General features: G+C 43.3%; 1 protein-coding gene across 1 annotated transcript; it reads left to right on the top strand.

Annotated features, from left to right (window-relative positions):
* The first annotated feature begins 1,317 nt into the window (after nucleotides 1-1,317).
* Nucleotides 1,318-6,725, top strand: tmem256 (transmembrane protein 256). The gene is made up of 4 exons (XM_014206819.3): nucleotides 1,318-1,514; nucleotides 1,908-1,945; nucleotides 5,864-5,944; nucleotides 6,214-6,725. The coding sequence occupies exons 1-4, from the start codon at nucleotides 1,433-1,435 to the stop codon at nucleotides 6,355-6,357; spliced, it is 345 nt and encodes a 114-aa protein (XP_014062294.1). The 5' UTR covers nucleotides 1,318-1,432; the 3' UTR covers nucleotides 6,358-6,725.
* Nucleotides 6,726-18,362: the final 11,637 nt, after the last annotated feature.

Raw genomic sequence — 18,362 nt, 5'->3', positions numbered from 1 at the left:
TCCGTCACGAAACTATTCCTGGATGGTTGGGAGAAGTTGCTCTCGGAGGATGTGTTGGTACCATTCTTTATTCATGGCTGTGTTCTTAGGCAAAATTGTGAGTGAGTCCACTCCCTTGGCTGAGAAGCAACCCCACACATGAATAGACTCAGGATGGGGGACACATCAGAGAAAATGACTTTACCCCAGTCCTCAGCAGTCCAATCCCTGTACCTTTTGCAGAATATCAGTCTGTCCCTGATGTTTTTCCTGGAGAGAAGTGGCTTCTTTGCTGCCCTTCTTGACACCAGGCCATCCTCCAAAAGTCTTCGCCTCACTGTGCGTGCAGATGCACTCACACCTGCCTGCTGCCATTCCTGAGCAAACTCTGTATTGGTGGTGCCCCGATCCCGCAGCTGAATCAACTTTAGGAGACGGTCCTGGCGCTTGCTGGACTTTCTTGGGCGCCCTGAAGCCTTCTTCATAACAATTGAACCGCTCTCCTTGAAGTTCTTGATGGTCCGATAAATGGTTGATTTAGGTGCAATCTTACTGGCAGCAATATCCTTGCCTGTGAAGCCCTTTTTGTTCAAAGCAATGATGATGGCATGTGTTTCCTTGCAGTTAACCATGGTAGACAGAGGAAGAACAATGATTCCAAGCACCACCCTCCTTTTCAAGCTTCCAGTCTGTTATTCGAACTCAATCAGCATGACAGAGCGATCTCCAGCCTTGTCCTCGTCAACACTCACACCTGTGTTAACGAGAGAATCACAGACATGATGTCAGCTGGTCCTTTTGTGGCATGGCTGAAATGCAGTGGAAATGTTTTTGGGGGATTCAGTTCATTTGCATGGCAAATACGGACTTCATCTGATCACTCTTCATAACATTCTGGAGTATATGCAAATTGCCATCATACAAACTGAGGCAGCAGACTTTGTGAAAATTAATATTTTTGTCATTCTCAAAACTTTTGGCCACGACTGTAGAGATCATTAGCAAGCTCTACACTACATATTGTGGCTTCCCCACCACCACAGAAAGCACTGAGTTAGTCTGAAAAACCTGCATTTTGGAGCTGCCTTAGTCAAGAAAGCAAAAAATACGACTTTATTAACTCAATGATTTTATTTTTTACAGTTTGCAAACTGATATGTATTAATGCCAAAATAACATTCAAAACAGCCAACAAAAACATGGTGGGGCTCTGCCCTACCTGCCCTGAATGACGGGTTGCCACTGCACTACACAGATGAAAGGGAAAACCTTTAACATTTGGTTGCACTTCAGAGTTATGAAATCTATCCCAGACACTGAAACTGTAACACTGCGGGCGCCATTTTGGTTCAGGAAACAACTCTGCAGGAGGATGTGCTCTCACAAACGAGTCCCTACCGCACGCAGTTTCCTTCATCTTTCACGGTCATTCGTCGGCTTGTGATACACAGCAATGGCTACGTCTTTGGTTGTGCAAAGGTTAGCAGGAGTGTCGGGGGCGCTCGCTGTCGCAGCGGGGGCATACGGAGCGCATGGTAAGAATCCACATCTTTATCATTGTGCGCTGCATGACAAACAGATTGCATGATTGTGTTGTTAACGTTAAAAGCAGTCTGCTGTTTTGTAAACGCTGCAGGATAGGCTATCGCTGCTTCATGTCACTCATTTGGCCATGGGGATGGGATAGTCCTGTCCAGACAGCATGGTGTAGAAATGCATAATAACAATGTATCTGTGCCTTCCGGCTGTAGTTTACTACTGTAAATGAAACCTAGCCTAATAAAAAATGCGCTCTGAAGGATATGTAGGCTAAACACTTTATGATAAAGTGACACACACACAGGATACAATACACTGTATTTTATGTGGCCCTACCCTTACTGTTCAGCTGCCATGACCCTTTACAATCTCCTATTTGTTTTATTCAGGTTTCAAAAACAAAGATCCAGAAGATTACTCGAGAGTGGTAAGTGTTATTGTTTTCATATGGTATGAGTAGAGTATTGGCCCAAAGTTGGAGAGTGGGCTGGTATTTAATTTGTTAATAAGTGCATTGTTTATATTATAAATTGCATCCACTACCAATATACTAATACACTGTTTTGATACCATTTAATTAATATCTGGGAATGTTATACCACCTCCGTCCTCCTTGTCAACTTACTTATGAGCCCCTAACCAACAATGCAGTTAAAAAAAAATATGAATAAGAAATAACAAGTAATTAAAGAGCAGCAGTAAAATAACAATAGCGAGACTATATACAGGGGGGAACCAGTACAGAGTCAATATGCGGGGCCACCGGTTAGACGAGGTAATATGTACATTAGGTATAGTTATTAAAGTGACTATGCATAGATGATAACAACAGAGAGTAGCAGCGGTGTAAAGGGGGGGGGGGGGGGGGGGGGGTGTCAATGCAAATAGTCTGGATGGCCATTTGATTAGTTTAGTTGTTCAGCAGTCTTATGGCTTGGGGGTTGAAGCTGTTTAGATGCCTCTTGGACCTAGACTTGGCGCTCCGGTACCGCTTGCCGTGCAGTAGCAGAGAGAACAGTCTATGACTAGGGTGGCTGGAGTCTTTGACAATTTTTATGGCCTTCCTCTGACACCGCCTGGTATAGAGGTCCTGGATGGCAGGAAGCTTGGCCCCAGTGATGTACTGGGCCGTACGCACTACCCTCTGCAGTGCCTTGTGGCCGAGCAGTTGCCATACCAGGCAGTGATGCAACCAGTCAGGATGCTCTTGATGGTGCAGCTGTAGAACCTTTGAGGATCTGAGGACCCATGACAAATCTTTTCAGTCTCCTGAGGGGGAATGGGTTTTGTCGTGCCCTCTTCACAACTGTCTTGGTGTGCTTGGACCATGTTAGTTTGTTGGTGATGTGGACACCAAGGAACTTGAAGCTCTCAACCTGCTCCACTACAGCTCCTTCGATGAGAATGGGGGCATGCTCGGTCCTCTTTTTCCTGTAGTCCACAATCATCTCCTTTGTCTTGATCACGTTGAGGGAGAGGTTGTTGTCCTGGCACAACACGGCCAGGCCTATGACATCCTCCTTATATGCTGTCTCGTCGTTGTCGGTGGTCAGGCCTACCAATGTTGTGTCATCTGCAAACTTAATGATGGTGTTGGAGTCGTGAGGTGAATGCACCAATTTGTAAGTCGCTCTGGATAAGAGCGTCTGCTAAATGACGTAAATGTAAATGTGCCTGGCCGTGCAGCCATGAGTAAACAGGGAGTACAGGAGGGGACTGAGCACTCACCCCTGAGGGACCCCTGTCTTGAGGATCAGCGGATGTGTTGTTACCTACCCTTACCACCTGGGGGCGGCCCGCAGGAAGTCCAGGATACAGTTGCAGAGGGAGGTGCTTAGTTCCATGGTCCATAGCTTATTGATGAGCTTTGAGGGCACTATGGTGTTGAACGCTGAGCTGTAGTCAATGAACAACATTCTCACGTAGGTGTTCCTTTTGTCCAGGTGGGAAAGGGCAGTGTGGAGTGCAATAGAGATTGCATCATCTGTGGATCTGTTAGGATGGTTTTGGAGTGGGTCTAGGGTTTCTGGGATAATGGTGTTGATGGTGTTGATGTGAGCCATGACCAGCCTTTCAAAGCACTTCATGGCTACAGACGTGAGTGCTACGGGTCGGTAGTCATTTAGGCAGGTTACCTTAGTGTTCTTGGGCACAGGGACTATGGTGGTCTGCTTAAAACACGTTGGTATTACAGACTCGGACAGGAGAGGTTGAAAATGTCAGTTGGTCAGCGCATGCTCGCAGTACACGTCCTGGTTTTGCCGGGGTAGGCCGTCATTGTAAATAAGAATTTGTTCTTATCTGACTTACCTAGTTAAAAAAAAGGTTAAATATTTATTTTTTTAAATCTGTCTGGCCCTTCAGCCTTGTGAATGTTGACCTGTTTAAAGGTCTTACTCATATCGGCTGCGGAGAGCGTGATAACACACTCTTCTGGAACAGCTGGTGCCCTCATGCATGTTTCAGTGTTATTTGCCTCGAAGCGAGCATAGAAGTAGATTAGCTCGTCTGGTAGGCTCTTGTCACTGGGCAGCTCTCGGCTGTGCTTCCCTTTGTAGTCTGTAATAGTTTGCAAGCCCTGCCACATCCGACGAGCGTCAGAGCCGGTGTAGTACGATTCGATCTTAGTCCTGTATTGATGCTTTGCCTATTTGATGGTTCATAGGAGGGCATAGTGGGATTTCTTATAAGCTTCTGGGTTAGAGTCCTGCTCCTTGAAAGCGGCAGCTCTAGCCTTTTGCTCAGTGCAGATGTTGCCTGTAATCCATGGCTTCTGGTTGGGGTATGTATGTATGGTCACTGTGGGGACGACGTCATCGATGCACTGATTGATGAAGCCAATGACTGATGTGGTGTACTCCTCAATGCCACCAGAGGAATCCCGGAACATATTCCGGTCTGTGCTAGCAAAGCAGTCCAGTAGTTTAGCATCTGCTTCATCTGAACACTTTTTTATTGATTGAGTCACTTGTGCTTCCTGCTTTAATTTTTGCTTGTAAGCATGAATCAGGAGGATAGAATTATGGTCAAGATTTGCCAAATGGAGTGCGAGAGAGAGCTTTGTATGCGTCTCTGTGTGTGGAGTCAAGGTGGTCCAGAGTTTTTTTCCCTCTGGTTGCACATATAACATGCTGATAAAAAATTTGTAAGCTAGATTTAAGTTTCCCTGCATTAAAGTCCCCAGCCACTAGGAGCGCCACCTCTGGGTGAGCGTTTTCCTGTTTTCTTATGGCGGAATACAGCTCATTGAGTGCGGTCTTAGTGCCAGCATCAGTCTGTGGTGGTATGTAGACAGCTACGAAAATACAGATGAAAACTCTCTAGGTAGATTATCATGAGATACTCTACCTCAGCGAGTAAAACCTTGAGACTTCCTTAGATATCGTGCACCAGCTGTTATTTACAAAAATACGTAGTCCGCCGCCCCTTGTCTTACCAGACGCCGCTGTTCTATCCTGCTGGTGCAGCGTATAACCGGCCAGCTGTATATTGATAATGTCGTCGTTCAGCCACGACTCCGTGAAGCAGTTTTGAATGTCCCTTTGATAGTTTAGGTCATCAATTTGATTTTACAAAGATTGCACGTTTGCAGGCAGAATGGAAGGCAGTGGGGGTTTATTTAATCGCCTATGAATTCTCAGGGACCTCCGGCCCCTTTTTCTCCGCTTTCTCTTCACACAAATGACAGGGATCTGGGCCCCAGGAAAGCAACATGTCATTCACGTCGGGCTCGTTAAAGGAAAAAAAGGATTCTGCCAGTTCGTAGTGAGTAATCAGTTCTGTTCTGATGTCCAGTTCTGATGTCCAGAAAATATTTTTGGTCATAAGATACAGTAGCAGAAACCTTATTTACAAAATAAGTAAAACAATTATTTCCAAACAACGCAAAGATGCGCACAAAAAAACACAATCGGTTAGGGAAATGTAAAACGTCAGCCTTCTTCTCCGGCGCCATCTTCACTAACAACGCTGATCTCTAATGTAATATATTACTCTCTATCCTGATTCGCGTGATGTATTGTTGTCTCTACCTTCTTGCACTTTGTGCTGTTGTCTGTTCCCAATAATGTTTGTACCATATTTTGTGCTGCTGCCATGTTGTGTTGCTACCATGCTGTGTTGTCATGTGTTGCTGCCATGCTATGTTGTTGTCTTAGGTCTCTCTTTATGTAGTGTTGTGGTGTCTCGCTGGTCGTGATGTGTGTTTTGCCCTATATTTTTTTATATTTTTTTTACTTTTAATCCCAGCCCCCGTCCCCCGCAGGAGGCCTTTTGTAGGCTGTCATTGCAAATAAGAATTTGTTCTTAACTGACTTGCCTAGTTAAATAAAACTATCCTCCCCAGCTTTATGAGACGGCCAACAAGTACCACTTCTACCACAGCATAGCTCTGCTGGGTGCCTCTCGCTGTAGGAAACCTGCTGTGGTATGTACTCTATGCTTCCCTCCCATCATTATAATAACATCATTAAATAGAACCCTATATTGTTGCAATAGAAAATACATCACTATGGTTTATTCTAATCCTCCGTCTGCATGCATTCTCTGTTTTGTTTGTATTTGCGATTTGTAGTACATGTCTTTTCAGATACTGCATGACACATTTTGAATGAGGTTTGTGCCATAAACTGTACATATTGGTCTTGACAATAAGCAGAGAAGCACACACTCACTTTCCCTGTCTTCTCTCTGCAGGCGGGCGCCCTCCTGGTATTGGGCACAGGGGCGTTCTGTGGGTCCTTGTACCACCAGGCCCTGACGGAGGACCCTGTGTTGAGGAAATTGGCTCCTTATGGGGGGATGTTCCTGATCGCTGGCTGGCTGGCTATAGCTATCTGAACTGACCTTTAATCTCTGGCCCTTGAACCTTTGACCCCTACTGGTGCAGCATGACCTTGCTATGGGACACAAACTGACTGTTAAGTTCAGAGGCCAGAGAAGTGGAAATGTCATGATAGGTGGATGGAGGGCTGGATGGAGGGAAGAGGCGTTGGTAAAAATGTCACTTATCTAAACCCTCCTCTTTTTCTGTGGGTGTTAAGGGAAGATAAGGTTGTGAGGGAACAGTTTTTATTCTTCCGTCATCACAGGCTACGACGTACCCTGTGACTTAAATTTGTGTGTGCGTGTTTGTGTGTTTGAGTTTGAATCGATCCAAAATACGAATGTATATTTATCCTTTATCACAAATAAACCTGTTGAAAAGAGTTGATGACCACCTTTTCATCCCTCCCTTCCCTTTCTGAACCTCTCTCTCTCTCTCTCTCTCTCTCTCTCTCTCTCTCTCTCTCTCTCTCTCTCTCTCTCTCTCTCTCTCTCTCTCTCTCTCTCTCTCTCTCTCTCTCTCTCTCCCTCTCTCTCTCTCTCTCTCTCTCTCTCTCTCTCTCTCTCTCTCTCTCTCTCTCTCTCTCTCTCTCTCTCTCTCTCTCATTAATGCTTTATTGGCATGAATGGGGTGGTTGCCACTATTACGGAAACAATGTATATGAAGTATTACATATATTAAGATGTTCGAGCAACAATAATAATATATATATTAACAAAAACAATTAATTTAAATCTACAAGGGCTCATGTGTTTGACATTGCGGAAGCTATTTTCTCTCTTATAGTATAACAGGCCAGGACATAGTCTGCAGCAAGATCTATAGTCTCTACGTTTTCTCCTGACAAAATGCAGATTTTCTTCTCAACAGGCAGTTCAAAAATGATATCTTTAAATTTCAGGAGTTAAATACCTTTTTGAGACATTTTGGGCAGTGGGGTAGGAAATGCTGCTCATTCTCTAGTTGATCGGACCCACAGTGCTTACATAGTCTTGGTCTGTAGTCACTGAGTCTGTACATTGTTAATGTCTTTCTTTGTTTGAATTCTTTGATTTTGACAAGGTGTTGTGCTACTTTGATATGTCTATTCATCATTCGGTAACATTGAAGTTACCAAATTGCAGTCCTCTCTTCTGAGGGACCTGAGTTCCTATCAAGTTGGGCCTAGTATCAAGTGGTGTGGCAATAATAAACTATGTGGTCTGTAAGCAGGCAACATGTGAAAATGTATGTGTGTGCCTATAGAAAAACGTTGAAAACTATGCACATTGACCTTGTCAGGTGCAGGACAGAAGAACGTATCAAAGAAAAGGGGAATGTACACAACTCTTGTATGCTCCCATGGTGATTTAATCAGACGCACAATGAACACAACGTTTCGATCCGAGTTTGATCTTCATCAGGTCATACATACACCACTGTGAGACATACATACTTAAGTAACCTCTAGAGGCATACATACATCCGGTCATTTGAATACATACAGTACATTCGGGAAAGTATTCAGACCCCTTGACTTTTTCCACATTTTGTTACGCTATATTCTAAAATTGATTCAATTGTTCAATCTACACACAATACGCCATAATGACAGAGCAAAAACAGGTTTTTAGAATTTTTTGCAAATGTATTTTTAAAAAAAAATATGAATTTACATTTTAAATACTAATAATACATGTTTCTTCAATGAAGTAGCTATCAGCAAAGTCAGTGCTTGTAGGGGGGAAAAAGTTGAGCGAGTGTTTGTTTTTTGGGGGTGGAGTGAGAAGCGGGTGCAAGGGGGGGGGGGGTGCTGTGGGATTATTTAAGATACTCTTTGAAGAGGTAGAGTTTCAGATGTTTTTGGAAGATGGGCAGGGACTCTGCTGTCTTAGCATCAGGAGGAATCTGGTTCTACCATTAGGGTGCCAGGATAGAGAAGAGCTTTGACTGGGCTGAGCGGGAGCTGCCTTCCCGTAGGGGTGGGAGGGCCAATAGACCAGAGGTGGCAGAACAAAGTACTTGTGTTGGGGTGTAGGGTTTGAGCATAGCCTGAAAGTAGGGAGTAGCAGTTCCTCTTGCTGCTCTGTAGGCAAGTACCATGGTCTTGTAGTGAATGCGATCTTCGACTGGAATCCAGGGGAGTGTGCAGAGGAGCCGGGTGACATGGGAGAACTTGGGGAGGTTGAACACCAGGCGTGCTGCGTTCTGGATAAGTTGCAGGGGTTTGATGGAAAAGCGGGGAGCCCAGCCAACAACGAGTTGTCCAGACGGGAGATGAGAAGTGCCTGGATTAGGAACTGTGCTGCTTCCTATGTGAGGTAGGGTCACACTCAAAAGATGTTGTAGAGCATCAACCTGCAGGAGCGAGTCACTGCTTTGATGTTTGCAGAGAATGACAGGGTGTTGTCCAAGGTCACGACAAGGTTCTTTGCACTTTGGGAAGGGGACACCATGGAGTTGTCAACCGTGATGGCGATGTCTTGGAGCGGGCAGGCCTTCCCCGGAAGAAAGAGCAGCTCCGTTTTGTCGAGGTTGAGCTTGAGGTGGGCCGACATCTAAGCTGAGATGTCTGCCAGGCACGCAGAGAATTCAGTTCATTGTTCGCTGTTAGGGGGTCCTGCGTGCCCTGGGCATTACTGAATCAAATGTAGAATCAAATCTAGTCAAATCTGAATCAAAGTAGTCGAAAGATTTGTTCATTTTACTGAACGAGTTGAAAAGATCAGTCAGTAAAAAAAGCAGAACTGCCCATCACTAATATAAAATTCCCAAAACCGGGTTGTCAGAACACATGCCCATTTATTTTGGTATAATGTTTGAGCAGAGGATCACAGAACTAGCCATGGCAAAATGCATAAAATTGCAGTAAATTTGCTTTAAAACGGCAACATTTTAATTCAGCTCAATGAAAGAATTTGTAGAATTGCCAAAAATGTACTTTATAACAGCAACATTTTCTTTATACTGCCAAGATGCCTTTAGCTACCTTCTAGCTAGCTAATAGGCTATGTTAGAGTTTACACTTCCTCTTCCAATGAAGTAAGGGGAGGTCAAAACAATGTCTACCAAATCTATTCATTTTAAAATGTTGATTACTTCATTCTTCTTGCCATTATCATTCACCTGATAAGACAAGACATGACTTAGATGTTTTGCTAATATATGGTCGCCGGCTTGCCTGGACAGGGGTCCCTGGGCAATAAAAGTTTGAAAACCCCTGACCCAGAGCTCAGGCTTTCACAGCATCTCCAACGGTCGAGCCTCCGAGCGGGAGGAGAGAAAAAGGTCTGTGCTATCATTGGATCCTTCGGACATCCCTACCCCATTGAAGTTGAAAAGTAAAATGATTAAGGGTTAAGGTTTAGGTTTAGGCTAGGAACGTCCCAAGGATCCCAGATAGCACTGACGCCAGAAAAGGCAGAGGTCTTATGCCAGTTGAACCAGAAGCAAATCCAACACCGTCCTAACAGTGGTCGGGGATGCAACAATGTAACTAAATTAGTCTGTGCAAGAATGAGCTAAAAGTAACCTGGGGGTTACCTACACTTCCCACAAAATAGACTTGGTGTTCCGACAAGTCCCAACATCTTTGACCTCAAAAGCATGCAGTACATTAGTACATACACAGCATTTTCAATGTGTCATAGCTTGCTTTGACATCATACAAGTACATACAAGTCTTTCTCTCCTCTCTCTCTTGCTCTCTCTCTCTCTCGCTTTAGCTGAGACTATGTTCGTTCCAACCAACAAAACATTCGGGAAAATATTCAGACCCCTTTCCTTTTTCCACATTTTGTTACGTTACAGCCTTCTTCTAAAATGGATTAAATAAAATCATCAATCTACATACAATACCCAATAATGACAAAGTGAAAACAGGTTTTTAGAAAATTTTGCACAATTATTAAAAATAAAAAACTGAAATTCCTTATTTACATAAGCATTCAGACCCTTTGCTATGAGACTCGAAATTGAGCGCAGGTGCATCCTGTTTCCATTGATCATCCTTGAGATGTTTCTACAACTTGATTGGAGTCCACCTGGCGTAAATTCAATTGATTGGACATGATTTGGAAAGGCACACACCTTTCTATATAAGGTCCCACAGTTGACAGTGCATGTCAGAGCAAAAAACAAGCCATGAGGATGAAGGAATTGTCCATAGAGCTCCAAGACAGGATTGTGTTGAGGCACAGATCTGGGGAAGGGTATCAAAACATTTTCTGCAGCATTGAAGGTCCCCAAGAACACAGTGGCCTCCCATCATTCTTAAATGGAAGAAGTTTGGAACCACCAAGACTCTTCTTAGAGCTGGCTGCCCGGCCAAACTGAACAATCGGGGGAGAAGGGCCTTGGTCAGGGAGGTGACCAAGAACCCGGTGGTCACTCTGAGAGAGCTCCAGAGTTCCTCTGTGGAGATGGGAGAACCTTCCAGAAGGACAACCATCTCTGCAGCACTCCACCAATCAGGCCTTTATGGTAGAGTGGCCAGACAGAATCCACTCCTCAGTAAAAGGCACATAACAGCCCGCTTAGAGTTTGCCAAAAGGCACCTAAAGGACTCTCAGACCATGAGAAACAAGATAATTTGGTGTGATGAAACCAAGATTGAACTCTTTGGCCTGAATGCCAAGCATCCCTACGGTGAATTATGGTGGTGGCAGCATCCTGCTGTGGGGATGTTTTTCAGCGGCAGGGCGTGGGGGACTAGCCAGGATTGAGGGAAAGATTAAAGGAGTAAAGCACAGAGAGATCCTTGATGAAAACCTGCTCCAGAGCGCTCAGGACCTCAGACTGGGGTGAAGGTTCACCTTCCAACAGGACAACAACCCTAAGCACACAGCCAAGAGAATACAGGAGTGGCTTTGGGACAAGTCTCTGAATGTCCATGAATGGCCCAGTCAGAGCCCGATCAAACATCTCTGGAGAGACCTGAAAATAGCTGTGCAGTGACGCTCCCCATTCAACCTGACAGAGCTTGAGAGGATCTGCATAGAAGAATGGAAGAAACTCCCCAAATACAGGTGTGCCAAGCTTGTAGCGTCATGCCCAAGAAGACTCAAGGCTGTAATCACTGGCAAAGGTGCTTCAACAAAGTTCTGAGTAAAGGGTCTGAATACTTATGTAAATGTGATATTAAAATTTGCCAAACAAATCTCAGCTTGATTTTGCTTTGTCATTATGGGGTATTGTGTGTAGATTGAGGAGTAAAAAATACAAGGTCTGAATATTTTTTCCAAATGCACTGTATCTGTATTTAAATTGAAAGTGCTAATGCATTCCGGTGTCCTGACTGTAGGCTAGGCTTTGTGTGTGTTTGTGTGTCTAGGCCGTCTGCACAGGGACCTTCGAAAATTGCTTACAATCTTCAAGTCACCCGACTGACTCGGACGGCATTGAAATCAGCAGAAATCCTATTGACTAAAGCATGTCCCAATTAACTCTGATCACAACTCATAAAACGCTCATTAGAAGGCCTATTAATGGGCAAGTCGGGGTCAGGCGATCAGACTGTGATTTGTAATCTTTGGCATGGAAACTTGGCGACTACATGAGTTGCTGAATTTGGGCTCCTGAGACTGTATAAGGAGAGGAGTGAGGAAATATACGTGGTGTTTTGGTGTGGGAGACAGGCTTGAGGCACATAAAAGGCACCGTCCTGCTGCAAATTGAAGTGAAATTGAAGTGAAATATGCTGACAGAAGAGATAAATCTGCAGATTCATGATGTATTCAGTTGTTAGACACCCCACCCAACGTAGTGTTGGGACTCCCCGACACACACACACACAACCACACACGCTGGGACTCTCCTCCCAGACAGTCATTAGTGAAAGCAGCGCAGCATCCCCTCATTTAGAATCCATAGACCTGATCACAACATTCTGCTCCACCAGGCTGTATTAAAAGTTTCTCTCTCTGACTGTCCCTCTTTCTCTCTCAGGGGCTATTCTTCACTCTTGTTCTCTCATCTCTTTCTCTATCCCCCATCTTTGTTTTTGCAGGCCAAAAGAATAAATGGATAATGATGATTCACTATGTGAGCTTCCAACCCCTCAGCATTGAGGTTGTCTGCCATTCTTTCTGTGTGTCCTTGCTTCGGGTTGTATTATCCTAAGTTGTGTGAGTCCCAGGCGCACACTGTAAAGCAAGTTATCTCAAGAGAGTTTCGCCTCACAAGTCTCTACATCTCTTATTTTTTATATTTTTTCATTCTGTTTTTTTTTTACTGTAGATATTCCTTTCCTTCCTCCTCTCTCTCACCACCAGACTGGGTGGTTAGATAATTACCGCAGTACGAGGCTGTGTCCCAAATTGCACCACATTCCTTACATGGTGCACTACTTTCCACCAGGACCCAAATGGCTCTGGTCAAAAGTAGTGCACTATTTCGGGAATAGGGCGCCATTTGGGATGGAAGCCAAGCTTGTTTTGGGAGCGCTCTGCAGCCAATTGATTTCTTGGTTGTGGTCAGGATGAGTGTGGAGCTTGGCTGGTGAAAGACAATCACTCACACAAATACAGTCTGTCTGGAGTCTGGATGGTGGTAGGACTGGGAGGAGAGAGGACTAGCTGACTGACTGGGTGGGAGGATGTGCTTCTCACAATATTTTCCTCGGAATAAAAGCATGAAATAAATCTCCACGCCTATGAAACCTGACATGATTACCCAAAGCCTCTCTGTCTCTCTCTCTGGCTCTCTCTAATACATTGAACACACACTAGCTCTCTCTCTCTCTCATACTAGTGAGAGAGCACAGCAGCAACAAATCCTCTCTCTGAAGCATCAATCAGCAGACCAGTAGGCCACACATTGAAGCGGAATTAAATGTAATGTATTTTCAGAGCTCTCACACCGCCTGCTCCCTCCTGACATTCGACCCTTATATGAGGGTCAGCACTATCCCACTTCGGGTAGATCATCAGCCCGTCACTTCAATGGGCAGTGAGCCTCCGCTGTTAACACAGTGCACTAATGTTGTCCAGAGCCCTATGGTAATTCACTTTATAGGGAATAGCATGCCATTTGGGACGCAGATTACTGCCCGTCCTCTATTTCCCTCCGTTTCACTGCAAATGGGGCTTTGATTCCATACAGAGAAGGCACGATGCATGTATTAGTAAGGCCAAGGTAAGGATATGAAAATTCATATGAAAAGTTACCCAGCAACCACCCAATAATTGCTACCTCTGAGGGAATCATTGAGGTTGGAGAGTTATGTTGACAAAAGAAATAGGCCACATTCACACAGAAATGTGTCACATACATAAACTGTGTGATTTAATACCTATACGTGGTGTCTTCTTGCTCTTCTCTCTCTCTTTCTATCTCTATCTGTCTCTATCTCTCTATTTCTATCTCTCTCTCGATCTCTCTGTGTCTCTCTCTCGCTGTATCTCTCTCTGTCTCTCTCTCTCTCTCTCTCTCTCTCTCTCTACCTCCTTCCACCACTTATCTCACTTTGTCTTTGATAAATTTGCTGATGGATAGAAGAATGATTCAACAGATTCCAACTCCTGGCTGGCTCTCTGTACTAGGTCCTCTCTCTCGGGTCTCCCTATCATTACCTCCACTGGGCCAATTATCTGCACTGTCAGCCCATCTCTGATATGGCTTCAAAGGGGGAGGTATTTCAAGGTGACACCAGTGAAGAGGGGCTGATATGGGGGGGGGGGGGGGGGCTGGCAATGGTTTGAAGATCTTTTGATCACTTCGCGAATCGCTCCCCTCCTGAAGAAAAAGGGCAAGGGAGGAAAGGATAGAGGTGTCAGAGGCAGAGCAGCTCGTTCTGCAGTGGAACCTGTGTTGTCACTTTGTCTACTAAAAGCAGAGGGCTGGCTCAGGCTCCATCTCGCCCCCTTGTTCTGCAGAGGAGTTTAGAGGATGCAAGCAAAAGCTTCATAATCATGATTGACACAATGTTCTGTTGGGAAAAAAGAATTAAATTGTAGGCTAATAGTAGGCCTAATTCAGGGATGGACAACTGGCAACTTCCTTTTGAAGGACCTAGGTTCTCAACTTACTGTTGCGGGTTAGAATAGTGGAATACATGAGGTGCAATTTCGACATGTGGTTGTGCATCAGCAGTTTTCCTCTTGTTATGTCACTCACTGATAGTCAATCAATTAGCCCATGTCAGCTAAAAACTTATAGACTGCTAAATTCGTTTAGTGGCCAGCTATCTAAGTTTGTTATCATGGTCAAATTACTGGCCGGGGGGCCCCCATTGATTTTGTTAGTCATTTTCACTCAGAAATCATATTAAACACTGCAAACATTTCTCTCCACCTTATGGCAAAATGTGTAAAATTGCAGTAAATGAGCTATTTAACAGCTCATTTTCCTGTCCCTGCCATAGCAAAATGAGTAGAATGTCATGAAATTTGTTCTAAAATTGCTAAATCTTCTCTCCACCCCATGGCAATATGTGTAGAATCGCAGCAAAATTGCTTTAAAACTGCAACATTTTCTCTACACCCCATGGCAAAATATATAGAATTGCAGGAAATTAACTCTAAAACTTTGTTTATTGAACCTTTATTTTGACAGGGAAGTCATACTGAGACTAGGGTATCTTTTACAGATAAGCCCTGCATAAATACACCAAACACATACAATATACAAAATTCAAAAAACATATTAAGAAAAACAGACACGTTTATCAACATGGAGGTCTCTGATCAATACTCTGAACTAACCAAGGGGGACCAGAACATCTCATTTCAGAGAGCTCTGGAAGTTGTTCCTCATAAAAGGCACAAAAAAACGAATAGTTTGGTAATTTGTAAGTCTAAATTGAATTAATGATGATAGATACATAGGATGTTTCTGCATGACTGCTTTGTAGATAAACACATAAAAATGCTGCTCTCTCCTTATATACAAAGAGGCCCAACCCACTTTTTAATACAAAACACATTGGTGGGTTCTATAACCATCACCAGTATTAAACCTAAAGGCAAAGTATAGATGCTGCTACATTCATATAGATTATATCCCTATATATATTTTTTTTGCCTAAAATGACATACCTAAATCTAAATGCCTGTAGCTCAGGACCTGAAACAAGGATATGCATATTCTTGATACCATTTGAAAGGAAACAGTTTGAAGTTTGTGTAAATGTGAAATAAATGTAGAAGAATATGACACATTAGATCTGGTAAAAGATAATACAAAGAAAAAAAATGCATTTTCACATTTTTTTATACATATATTTTTTTCATCATCTTTGAAATGCAAGAGAAAGGCCATTATATCGCGTAGGAGTCTAGGTGCAGATTTTGGCCACTAGATGGCAGCAGTGTATGTGCAATGTTCTAGACTGATCCAATGAACCATTGCATTACTTTTCAAAATGTTGTATCAAGTCTGCCCAAATGTCCCGAATTGGTCAATTAATACATTTTCAATCACATAACTATAGAGAACACACAAAAAGTATATGGTAATAAAAAATGTAAGCTTACACACTCCCAGGAATGTCATAAAAGACAGAAAAGACACTAACAGCAGGGGTTCAAACTGTAGAACCCAGTTCCTACATTGAATATAAAAATGGATTTTATCAAACAAAACTATGCTACATTTTATCTCTGGGACCCTCAGGATGACAAATCAGAGTAAGATTACTGAATGTAAGTACATTATTTACCTTCAGAGGTGAATGTATCAAACCAGTTGCCGTGATAAAAGTTTGTTGTTGTTGTGCACTCTCCTCAAAAAATAGCATGATATTTTTTCAGTGTAATAGCTACTGTAAATTGGACAGCACAGTTAGATTAACAAGAATTTAAGCTTTTTGTCCATATAAGGCATGTCTATGTCCAGGGAAATGTTCTTGTTACTTACAACGTCATGCTAATCACATTAGCGCATGTTAGCTCAACCGTCTCGCGGGGGGGACACCGATCCCGTAGAGGTTAAATTAACAAAATTCAGACATGCTTTGTTTATGTAAATGAAACATTAAAGTGTCTAGTTTCAGAAACAGATGCCTCACAAGTCCTCAACTGGCAGCTTCATTAAATAGTACCCGCAAAACACCAGTCTCAACGTCAACAGTGAAGAGGCGACTCCGGGATGCTGGCCTTCTAGGCAGAGTTGCAAAGAAAAAGCAATATCTCTGTCCAGTGACTGTGTTCTTTTGCCCATCTTAATCTTTTATTTTTATTGGCTAGTAAGACATATGGCTTTTTCTTTACAACTCTGCCTAGAAGGCCAGCACCCCGGAGTCGCCTCTTCACTGTTGACTTTGAGACTGGTGTTTTGTGGGTACTATTTCACGAAGCTGCCAGTTGAGGACTTGTAAGGTGTCTGTTTCTCAAACTAGACACTCTAATGTGCTTGTCCTCTTGCTCAGTTGTGCACCAGGGCCTCCCACTCCTCTTTCTATTCTGGTTAGAGCCACTTTGCGCTGTCCTGTGAACGGAGTAGTACACAGCGTTGTACGAGATCTTCAGTTTCTTGGCAATTTCTCGCATTGAAAAGCCTTCATTTCTCAGAACAAGAATAGAATAGAATAATTTTTTGTTTCTGGCCATTTTGAGCCTGTAATCGAACCCACAAATGCTGATGCTCCAGATACTCAACTAGTCGAAAGAAGGCCAGTTTTATTGCTTCTTTAATCAGAACAACAGTTTTCAGCTGTGCTAACATAATTGCAAAAGGGTTTTCTAATGATCAATTAGCCTTTTAAAATGATCAACTTGAATAGGCTAACACAACGTGCCATTAGAACACAGGAGCGATGGTTGCTGATAATGGGCCTCTGTACGCCTATGTAGATATTCCATAAAAAATCTGCCATTTCCAGCTACAATTTACAACATTAACAATGTCTACACTGTATTTCTGATCAATTTGACGTTATTTAAATGGACATAAAATGTGCTTTTCTTTCAAAACAAGGACATTTCTAAGTGACCCCAAACCTTTGAACGGTAGTGTGTGTGTATATAATATAATATAATATATATATATATTTTACAGCATTACCAATGTTATTTATATAGATTGTAACCTTGGGGCACCCCTTTATGTACCTCAAGGAACTCAGATTTGACCCCATCTACCTCGATGGCCTGAGTTCTGTCATTGAGATAATAATGAAACCATCGGCAAGCATCAGTACGGAACCTTATTGACAACAGCATATTCAACAGAATGACATGGTTCTACAGTATCAAAAGCTTCTGACAAGTCTACAAACATGGCAGCACAATTCTTTCTATCATCTAACAAGCCGTAGTGGTGCTATGTTTAGGTATGAATCAATCCGGATTGATTAACATTAAGAATACCATTTACAGATACTAAATAAGATAGCTGTTTCTTGACCAATGATTCTAGTATTTTTGCAAGATAAGGAAGCCTCGAAATGGGTCGATAATGATCAGGATCTCAAAACTATCCCCACCCATGCCGAGTGGTGGCACAAAAGCTGCTTTCCACACTTCTGGAATATTTCCTGATACTAAAGTTAAATAAAAAAAAGTGTGTTACTGAGCCAGCAATGATGGGGGGTGGGGGGGGGGGGGGGGGGGGGGGGGGGGGGGGCTGCTGCATACTTAAGCAAACACGGGTCCAAATTGTCAGCCCCTAATGACTTCTTGGTGTCGATAGCTAATAAGGCAGCAAGAACTTCTATGAGTTCTATGAACTTCTATCAGTTTCAATGAGCTGCCGAAAAGAAAAACTCTGACGACTTAAAACATGTCTCTCTGCATTGCTCGCAATGATTGTGGGACTTGGATGAGGGTATGAAGCTGCGGACCCTCATGATGAGTTCCGATTTTTTGTGGCCCTCACCCCCATCAAAGTTGCCCATCCCTGGCCTAATTGCTGTGATTAGATTAGATTTAAAAATCATAGCAACCTATCCAATCTCTGACCAGGGCTGGACCCCACTGTCCTTATCTCAACTGATGTACTTATAGTAGGCTACAGAGGGTCACAAATGTAATCATAACGTACAAATCTGCTTTGTAGTTTTTAGGAGAGCTTTATTACCGGTACACACACTACTAATCCCAAG

Source organism: Salmo salar, chromosome 07, assembly GCF_965601325.2.
Source record: "Salmo salar chromosome 07, fSalSal1, whole genome shotgun sequence".
In the NCBI taxonomy this organism is placed as follows: Eukaryota; Metazoa; Chordata; class Actinopteri; order Salmoniformes; family Salmonidae; genus Salmo; species Salmo salar.
This window is presented reverse-complemented; position numbering and strand designations above follow the sequence as displayed.

Coding starts and splice junctions, on each gene's coding strand:
- tmem256 (XM_014206819.3), top strand. CDS start 1,433: ATGGCTACGTCTTTGGTTGTGCAAAGGTTAGCAGGAGTGTCGGGGGCG. Junction 1,946..5,863: donor CAGAAGATTACTCGAGAGTG/GTAAGTGTTATT, acceptor TATCCTCCCCAG/CTTTATGAGACGGCCAACAA. Junction 5,945..6,213: donor GCTGTAGGAAACCTGCTGTG/GTATGTACTCTA, acceptor TTCTCTCTGCAG/GCGGGCGCCCTCCTGGTATT.